We start from the raw sequence: 10,555 nt of genomic DNA on the forward strand, positions 1-10,555 counted from the left end.
AAAAATTAAGGCGTCAAAAACAACCTATAGTTACATTTACACCACCTAGTGGCCATAGCAAGTATGACTCAGGGAAAATGAAACAGTTCAGATGAGGTTAATACAAGGTGACACATTTTCATATTAAGTGGTAGCAGGTTGAGTGGATGGCTATATACATAGATAGCGAGAAATGAATTTAAACTGCAGGAGATTACTTTTTCGCTTCCCGTTACCAACTGCGAGTCAGGATGATTTTTTTTTAAACGTAACTTTGATTGTTGTGGTGTTTACTGTTGTTTACTGTGACAACAATAGTGGTATAACTTTAAGGAAGTAACTTTAACCCACACCCCATTTCAAGTGATCCCTTTAACCCAAACCATGATCTTTACCGAAACCTAACCAGACCTTAACCACAGTGTTGTCACACCTTAAAACATTTTTATTAGTGATCTGTAAACCTGCCGATAGAGGCAGTATATCAGAAAACGCTCAGATGAGTCATTTTGGAGTACAGGTACAATCAACCTACTGTATGTGTTCTTTTCATTATGAGGATGTCTTGGATAAAGCCGCCACTGTCCTTTCTACTACGGCTATCTAGTAACAAGCTACTTCCCTTTGAACAGTTTTATGTGGTTGTAATTGACCTGACAATGGGGTTCATTATGCAGTCCCTTTCATGCTGTTTTGCCTGATAATTATTATTTAATGTGTTCAGATGGAGAGCATCATTAATTCATCCCTTCCTCCAATGTCAAAGAGATGAACAGTGAAGTTATCACTCTCTGGTGATTAATATTATGCTCTTTTGTTATTGAATCCTGTCCCAGTGATTAAACCTTCATTGAGTGACTCACCAGCCGCTCTTATTAACGGCACCATTACCAAACACAGCCAAAGCTCTAATTGCTATTTTCACTTTTTCTTTCTATTTCGGTCAGAGGTTTGAACCACTTATCTGTGCTTTTCTTTTAATTAGAAATCCTGGGTGTAATGAGGAACACAATCGATCAGTGTCAGGCGGCGTTGTGTGCATGTGTGGTGATTTGTGATCCACTTGTTGACGGAGAAAATGAGCGCTTATGATTACTGGCGTCATTAGTGGTTTCATGTGCCCTTAAGGGTAGACGAACTCTTTCAATAACTCTAGCAGTAAATAACCAGCTTGTCATTATAGTGCTTACAAGAGAGTTTCTGTTACTTTATATGCAAGGTGTGGGTTGTCTGTGTGTCGGCTAGATGACAGTGGATGCCTTGAGAAAGACACTCCAAGGGGACTGAGGACTTTAAAAACTGAGTCCCCTGCCTTAAATCACCCTCGTCTTATCTCCAGACTCCAGAGCTACTTTAACCAGTGTTCTCCCCTGACTCTATGTGGAATAAATGTCACTGAAATTAATTTCACCATTTTTTTTTCATTAGACCCCCCACAACGGTAATCTCTTTCTTCAGTCAAAATTTATGTGCCCCAGAATTCAATTTCCTTCTCATCCTCATAAGTTGGAAGTACAAAGACTAATAGGCATTTATCTGGTTATAACTGTAATTCACCTATCAATGAATAATGCCATCCTCAATATAAAGTGTTTGATTATAGCCATTTAGTGAACTGACAATGATGGAGTGTCATTTTTCATATGTGAACCAATGCTGCGTATGTGTTAAAACAGTGCACCGCATTGCAGGTCTGTTTATTGAAGACTGTTATTGCATAATTCATTACATTTTCGGGGGTTTTTTTGTAACTAATAACTTTAGTAGCAAAGCTTGCTTCCATAATAATAGTAGCCATCGGTTTCTGAACCATATATAAACAAAGTTTCTGGTTTAATGGTGCACTTTAAGGATGTGGCAAAATCAGCCTGGTATTGATCAAGGCTGGTTTAGCCATGACCCAGCTACCTTCCCCTGACAGCCTATCAGCCTGTAGTAATAGTAAATCTTTCAACTTTTCATCCACCACACACACTTATTTATCTTTTTTTTGTCCTCTGTGCATGTGTGCGTGCGTATGTGTTTTATTTTGTTTCTTTATACTGGAGTCATGGTCTGTGACAATGGAAACAAAAATATGACACATTTTAATGATTAAAAGCTCAAGAATGTGTTAGTATACATTGTGTGTTAGTGCTGTATATATACTGTGGTGGAGAAACATGATGTTTGAATGGGTGACAGACAAACGGCTGATTGACTGACAGGAAGTATACAACATGTCAAGCTGCCTGGTGAGAAGTGTTTGGAAGGTCTGACGTCAGAGCCTCATCAAGTGTCAACAGAGAAGGCAACAGTTATGCTGTCTTTCTCCGGTTTGATAGATGGGCGTGACATTATGAGGGCGTGTTAAGCCAAGACTGTTGTACCAATTATGATCACTTCAGCAATTAATAGTTGGTGCTTTTCCTAATATTTATATGAAATGGCACCATTAATAAGTGAATGTGAACATTTTACCGTCTTGCACTCTTGGTTTGTTGTAGTACTTCTTCTGTTGTAGGTAGTATAATCCCCTCCTTCCTGTCTCTCCTGCCCTCCTTCCATCCCTCTCTCTCTGCCTTCTCCCCAGCGTCTGCCTGGGTGAAAAATGGGGTGCATTTCCCTGATAGCCTGTGTGGATGTGGAGAGTATAAATGGCTAATGAATTACAGATGAACATTGATGCAAATTAATCTTCCTGATGTCCCAGGGTTATATGGCAGCTATTTAAAAGTTTAATCAATATGCTGAAGTTGAGAACATGCAGGCGCTGCAGTTGTTTGGCCGCAGTAAACAGCCAAGAGGGGAACAGAGAAGGACTGAGCCCAGGGCATGCATCATAATGACAGCTATTTATGTTTAATGGACTAAATATTTTTTATTGAGAGAGGACAAATGTCACTTTAATTCTGAAAGTTACACACAGGCGTTTTGTTTGAGACTCAAGAGACAGATGACACCTCGGCTGGTTAACTATTATACAATGTAGAGTATGCATAGATTTAGTTTCAATGTGTCATATTAAGCCTTCACTTTTTTTTGTTAGAACTGCGCATCATGAAAGATGGACGTTGTGTTGGTTTTGTCAATATGTTTTACTCAAAGTGATGTTCCCTGTTGCTCAGTTTTTCTAACTACTACTCTCCCTCCTGTATTGCAACACCTTCTTCTTACTGTAAGTATAATATAATTCTACCAAAACACCAGTCCGAGTTTTAATGTAATAAAGACATCTAGTGATCATGTTATATGATCAAAAATGGATGTCATAGTGAGTTGTCAGCTGTAAAGTTAAGAGTGAAGTTTGAACTTCAGTGCCTTGTGTAATATTATGATGGGAAAAAAACAAGAAAAAAAAACACAAGTAGAATCAGAGTAGGGGCAAGAAAATATTCAGTACAGTGGTGCAACAAAATTGTATAAGCTACAGGTCCACATTAGATGTTCTGGCTGGCCTGGAACAGCCACCGTGATCCTTTTACAGACTGAAGAGTGTGATTGTCTGAACTTAGGACAAATTACATTGAAATACGCAACAAAAATACCTAGTAGGTGGCTTTGCATAAAAGTGCATATTCATCTAGAAACTGCATCAGCTAAAAAAATATGGCAAAGCATTACCAAAACTACAGAAATCTGCCACAATTTTTTTTAAATTTTGTAGCGCCACCTAGAGGTGAAATTTTATCAAATGCTCACGCACGCAGTGTGGCTGTATGTACAATATTTCCAAATTTGGTTGCAATCGAATGTAGCATTAAAGAGTTATGGCCTTTTTAGTATATCAGGCATGCCTTCAAAGTTTGATAACCAATTACTGACAAATGCTAAGACATCTAAATATTTAAATATTCTAGTCATCTACATATGGTATGGTGAATATTAGATGAAATATGTGCCAATTGAGGCAGATATATGCATGATATAGCTGACCCCAAAAATGGGAAAGTATAGTCAACATTGTTTTTGCGAATCCAACATCTGAAATGCTTTTCCTGCTGGAGAACAAAGTAAGTACAGCCTGTTTTTAAAGTGTATGTTGTGTTCTGTTTCTCTGTGGTGCATTTTACTGTTAAGAAGCAGCTGGATGGCAGTTGGAAACATACGTCTGGAGTGAATACTGTATGTCCTGCGTTAATGTAGCATTCTGTTCCTGCTGGCATCTGCAGTGGCCAAACTGAGGCCACCTTTAGTCACCTAATTGTTTTCATTTGATTGGTTCCCACCATCTTGACACTTAATTTGGATATACTACTTGTTTGGTATGCTGTTTATCTCTTTTCATCACTGGAAATATTTAACAGGCACTTGTTATGAAAAATATACACATTTGCACACACATTCAGACACATACACAACATACCAATACTAAGTTAACCTTTCCATTTCTGTGCATGGCAATGTGCTGTGCGTGCCAGTCTGCCTCTCAGTAGGCTGGATCGCAGTCCACTGGCTGTTGTTTTATGGGACGCAGGGGGGTTATCTATCTGTGGGCCTCCCTATAGAGAGGAGGTGGCGACTCCATCTCATGACGTTGGGCTGAACTGATAAAAGGACAGCCGGAGATGGATCGTGTCCACAATAATAGCCCTGGCTCACAGCAGCCTACACCCCAAGCTCATAAGTCACTCTTGCACCAACTCTTATGGATGCCTTCCCCCAGCTCTATCAGGACCCCATCCCCCACCTGCCCGGCGGTGTTATTTCAGCCCTTGGAGATAATACAGAAAGTGTAATTGCTTTGTTAATTGGCTTTTTTTCTCATTGCATTTTTTCCCTGATGGATGGCAGCACTGATGGAATTGTTGGCTAAGTGGCCAAACTAGAGGGTGGGGAGAAAAAAGGAGAGGAGTTAAAATATGCTGCAAACAAGAAGAATCAAAGAGCAAAAGAAAGGTATCGAAGAAAACAAATAAGAGAGTATAGACTGCAGAGTAGGAGGAAGACGGAATGAAAGCAGTTGAGACGAGAGGAGAGGATAGACATGAAAAGGAGACAAGGCAAGAAACTAGTGGAGGGAGTGGATTCATGCCGAGAATAGATAACCTTGATGTTAAAAGCTACATCCGTCGGATGTGTCTTTCTGTGACATATTGATGGCCCTTGAAAAGAGTCAAGCTGATTGTATGCAGGGAACAATCATTAAACCCACTCCATCTCCCTCCTCTCTCTTTCTCTCTTTCTCCCTCTTGTAAGTGTGTGTGCATATGCATGCCCCAATGTGTGTGTGTGTGTGTGTGTGTGTGTGTGTGATGATTAAGTGCAGCAATTTTAAGTAAGGAATGTGAGATATTATGTATTTTGGAACCTCAAACTTAAATCAACAGAAGCTTTAATTTTAGTGTTACAGATATTTTTTTTCAAATGGTTTAATCAGGAATGTGGTTAAGAATTTAAAACAAACAAAATAGTGCCAGTTTAAGAGGTGGAGTGCATGTATTTAGGATTGACTGTGTTGACCTTTTGAAAATATACATTGTTGAAGTGAAGCTTATGGAACGGAGGCTTGGAAAAGGACTTACACTATATATCCAATAGGAGGAAAATAGACGTCCAACTGAATTGTTTCTGTTTTGGGTTTGTTGTTGTTTGCATTTGTCATAATGTGTCCTTGTGTAAATTGAAGTAAAGACTCTTCAGCTGAAACATTTTTAAGAGTTATAAATGTGCTTAGATACCCAGGACACAAATTGAAATATCCTGGGTAAGGAGTAGGTCCACCAGAGTCAAGAGCATGAGCAGTACTGCAAATCTGAAACCTCACTACTGTGTGATTGACATTGTATTGATCATTGCACTTGTAAACTTTTTATATTTAATGGACATGCTGTACAACAAGGCAATAAATATCACTGATTGCACCTATAATAGAACTCCAGTAAGGAGGAGGTTTGCAGGGATTGGTTTGTAATGAATAGAACTTATTTATGCCCCACCTGTATTGATTATACTGTATGTAGAAAATGGATGGATTCACATGAAAAATAATAAGAAAAAAACTTTTTATCATATAGTTTGATATTGAAGCACTGAATATAGGAAGCTTTGCACAGCTAGCTTACTCACACTATGGCACAATGGCCCATCAAGCCCCCGTAGAGAGGACACATGCTTTGGGTAATCAGCTCTGAAAAGACAATGTCTGACGATGAAGCTACACTGCTGCATTCACCAAGAGGGCGATACGAGATACTGACTTTACAGCCTTCTAATAAAGACAAGAGGGTTAGCTACTCCCCTTAAAAACAACAAGGTGCTGCGTGACATATGCAGAACAAAGGCCTGATTGTTCCTCCACCAGGGCATGATGGAAACATTAGCCTCCACATCACTTTGTTAATCTGTCACTTTAATGGCTGCTCCCACTGTTCTCACTGTGTGCTGTGTTTGTGTGCTTGAGATAAAAGTGTGTGTTAGTTCTTAATAATGTGTACACGGTTGAGGGTGGGTGTTGATTCAAGTGTGTTCATCCATGGCTTAGGATACACAGAGGATGTAGACTACTGGGTTTTGGTGCTCTACCACTTGTTATTAAGTATCAGTTCATCAGGCAGAACTCCAGAGGTGTGAGTGTGGACTCAGAGGCCATTATGTAAGAATAAGTTTGGCTCGGTTATTCCCTTTTCTGTCTCTGACAACCACATCGTTCTCCTGGTTTCTCTCATAATAAGAGCAAGCTCTCACTGTGAAGGGAGCGCAGTCAACTGGAATGTGTTCATGCACAAAACACACTGCTTAATGTAATGCTGAAATGTAGCTAGAACTTGAGGTTGTACTGAAAATTAAGAGACACATTTGCACACTCTTTCAACCACTGGGAACCAGACCTCATCCCTGTTATTTGTTCTGTCCTTTTCCTTAATTTACTCTTCTTCTGATCCTTTGATCACAGACATAGGTTTTTAAGCACTGTTGGAGAGTTAGTGATTATACATTGTCCAGAGCTTTCTGATTGGTGCTGGAGAATCACAGAATGTGTTCCCTCCAATCCTTCTCAGTCCCCACAGGCTAGTGACGAGCTCAGCAGAGTGTGAAGGCTTGAGGGGCCTTTAGCTTTAGTTCCTTCATCTGTGAAGGTTATCTCTGAAAGGCTTTGGTTGCAACCTACAAATATATCCCCTCTAGGTAATGTCTTATAGGAGCCTTGGTTCTGGTACCTCAGTGGGTAATCTCTTTAAGGGCCCCACTGCTGGAGAGAGTGAGTTTCTCGCCGGGAAAGCTGTGAATATGTGAAAGGCCCGGGCGCCCATGTGATCAGAGCACTGTGAGACACCACGAGTCCTGTAGTGTCAAGCCCAGCAGTCTCCAGCCTTGGCACCTATATCCCCAGGCAAATCACAGCAGCTGGAATTCAACCCCCCAACCCCCTCCTCTCCTGGCCCAATCTCTTCATTGTCAGAAAAGCACACACACACACACACACACACACACACACACACACACACACACACACACACATATGCACAGACAAACACACACGTATATATGTACCCCTCACACACCAGGGGAGCAGGCAGCCATGGAGCTGGTCCCGGATTTTATCGGAGGTGACAGCTCCTCACACTTCAGTGTTTGGATCACCTCAAGTAGCTGGGCTATGAGGGGAAATGAGCACTGCTCCACTACAAAGTCCAGATTTAGATTGACTGAGCTTGTCCTCGGGCCTGTGGGCTGCTGCTGCTGCTGTTGCTGCTGCTGTACTGCTCCTCCGCCTGACAGAACACCCACTACTGCTGCGAGGGACTGGTGTGTGTTTGTGTATGTGTACGTCGGTGTACTGTATATGTGCTCAAGTGTGTGTATGTGTGTGTGACTTGGTAGAGCCTACTTTGAAGAGTCAGAGAGAGTGGGGGATAGAAAGCGATGTGTCAGGTTTGGTTAGAATTGAGGGTGGCATCAGAATATGCTTGGCACTAATATGGCACCAGTATCTCTGTCCCCGTCTCTGCTTTCTGTCACTTAGTTGCCATTCTCTCCCCGCCCTTGACAATGTCTCTTTGGATTATGTGATTGGACGTAGTGCTTGGAGCACCCCTCATCCCTCTGTGACACTGCCTCCCATAAGTCTCTCGTATCCTGCCCTGTCTCTGCCCCACCCCCCCACACCCCATGCTCCCTCCTATAATACACTTGATGTCTATTTAAAAAAGTCTGGCGAAAGCTGTATCTGTTCTCCTGTCAGAGGATCATTGACAGCACTAATGCCACTTGTCCTTGCCTCATTTGGCGAGAGGTGACACCTACTTTGCAGCCCACCCTATTCATCAAGTAGCAGTGGAAGCGCTGTGACATCAGAGTCTACACAGACCAGTCACAGTCCTCCCGGCAGCACTCTCCCTGGACAGCAACACCTCTCGTTACAACAAGAAAGCTTTGCTGGCCATCTTGATTTCATCCTATGAAATGCAGAGACAGCTTATGACTACAATTTCAGGGTTCCAGTTGAGTGACTTCTGTACATGGATATTACTCATGCTAAACTTACCCAGCTCATACTGTTAAATACATCAAACATAAATTAACCTCTGTATTAGAATAATTGCAAATATTTTCCTTTGTTGTGATGACCTGTTTGATCATGTGGACTTTTACTCACTTTCATTTGACTTGTCTCAGCAGTTAATCTCAACTGAAATTGGAAGAGGAACTATTCTGTTTTTACTTCTAAACCTTCACATCGACTGGGAATAACAAGAGAGCTCTTAGTATTGTTACTCAGGGGAAAACAAAGTGACATCCAAAGCTACAGGCTGCTTATGATGAGGCATTTTCAGGAAGCAAGTCAAATGAAATATTGATGTCTTCATTAAGTGCAACTTTTTAAGCAGCTCCATTACCATCATGGTCCCATTATACTTTGGTAGATATTGAAAAAGGGGTCCACAGCAATTCCTCAACTGCACAAGTTATTTGTATTATCTAGAGTGCTTTATCAGTCTATTACATGCATACAAGCAAAATATACACATACATGCCACACCCATACCTTTGCTCACTTTGATGGTTTGTTTATGTGTGTGTTTGTGTATGTGGGTGACTGTAAGTTTGTTGCCATCAGGACTTTGCCCTGAGGCCACACTGTTCTTTCTCTAGAGCGAGACACTCGTCCTTCCCAGCAACTCCTCTCATTCCCAACAAGGAGCCAACCCGGACCTTGTTCAGTTTCTGCCATTTAAAGATACCCTGTGGAGTTTTTGCACAGTAGTGAACAAACAGATTTCTGTTTCTCAACAAAACTCATTGTCTGTTTTTGATACCTGCATCATGTCATTCTGCATTTGCATCAGTTTACAGTCCTCTTCTGTAGTCTTACTTAAAATATGGTCATTATTTAAGATGTAGTTCTTATTTGAGAAACATTACAATAATAACCTATATGAATACTACTACTACTACTACTACTACAATCTACAGTTAGCCAATTAGCTAAGTTAGCCGCCGAGCTCGTAGCTGAGCTAGTAACAGTAAGCTCTCAGACGTAGCGTCCATGTTTCAGGTAGAGGTGGTGACTTTGATATACAGGTGACATTTGGTAGGGGGCGGGATTTCAGCGAACTCGGCGGCCACACCCACAGTGTTTGGGAGCAGAGACAGAGGCTGATTTTTACACAACTTTGAAGCCTAATTTAATATATTTGGCGATTTTTTTAATCATTCAAATTTGGCAGGGTGGTTAACAACACACTTTTCTGTGGTATGTCAAACTCAGAACACATATTTATTCTTACTGTACAAAGACTTTAATTGTTTTTTGCACTCTCGTGTTAGGTCTGTCCATACTGTTTTGTGATGTGTATATGGTTATACATCTATTGAGCAGAGAAGTCACAAGTGGTCACCATATATTGTTGACACATGTACATAAATTAAGCCAGGTGTCAACAGGGTCTGGAGGCTGAATAGTACAAAAGCAGGTGAATATGTTTAAATGGATAATTTTCCTGTTGTCATAAAACTATTCCACTTTCATTACAGTCTTCAATTTAAAATGTTCTTTTGAAAACAACAAGCACAACCCACACCTCACCTAACTTTCTCCCATTCTGTTTTTAGGAGTATTCGCCAAATGTCACTACGTCTACTATGGCAAGCACTCGGAAGGCAACAGATTCATCCGAAATGACCAACTCTGATGGACAGCTGGTCACACAAAAAGAGGGACATGAATGACAATGGATGTGAACAGACAGATAGAGGAATAAATCAATCCATTATTTATTAAGACCACTGGTGATACTTCAGTTAAATTCAAATATTTAAACTTTATCAAAAAAAATGTTACGGTTATGTAAGGGGAATGTTTTGTGTGTGTTTTTTTGCTGTTGTTTTTTTTTTTTTTTAAGATCATATTCCACCCCTGTAGTAACTTCTTCCACTGCTGAGCAGGGTGTGCTTCTGCCTCCCTGCTTCAAGCTCAGAGTCAGAGATGACACTCCCACTGACATGATTGCCTCTAAGCATCAGAAACTCCACAACTCCATAACACAAATACACACACACACACACACACACACACACACACACACAAGGACAGTCTCTTTCTCTACATATCTGTGAGTGTCTTACCCACAGTCAGTGACAAAAAGATCCAGCC

General features: G+C 40.9%; 1 protein-coding gene across 1 annotated transcript in view; it reads left to right on the plus strand.

Moving 5' to 3' along the window:
* lrmda (leucine rich melanocyte differentiation associated) overlaps window positions 1-10,248 on the plus strand; it is a 203,726-nt gene extending 193,478 nt beyond the window's left edge. The window contains exon 7 of the mRNA XM_053332914.1: window positions 10,015-10,248. Coding sequence (XP_053188889.1) covers window positions 10,015-10,094 — 80 coding nt within the window. The 3' untranslated portion in view covers window positions 10,095-10,248. The remainder of the gene's footprint in view (window positions 1-10,014) is intronic.
* The last annotated feature ends 307 nt before the right edge of the window (window positions 10,249-10,555 follow it).

The sequence above is a fragment of the Scomber japonicus genome, chromosome 14 (genome assembly GCF_027409825.1).
Source record: "Scomber japonicus isolate fScoJap1 chromosome 14, fScoJap1.pri, whole genome shotgun sequence".
NCBI lineage: Eukaryota > Metazoa > Chordata > Actinopteri > Scombriformes > Scombridae > Scomber > Scomber japonicus.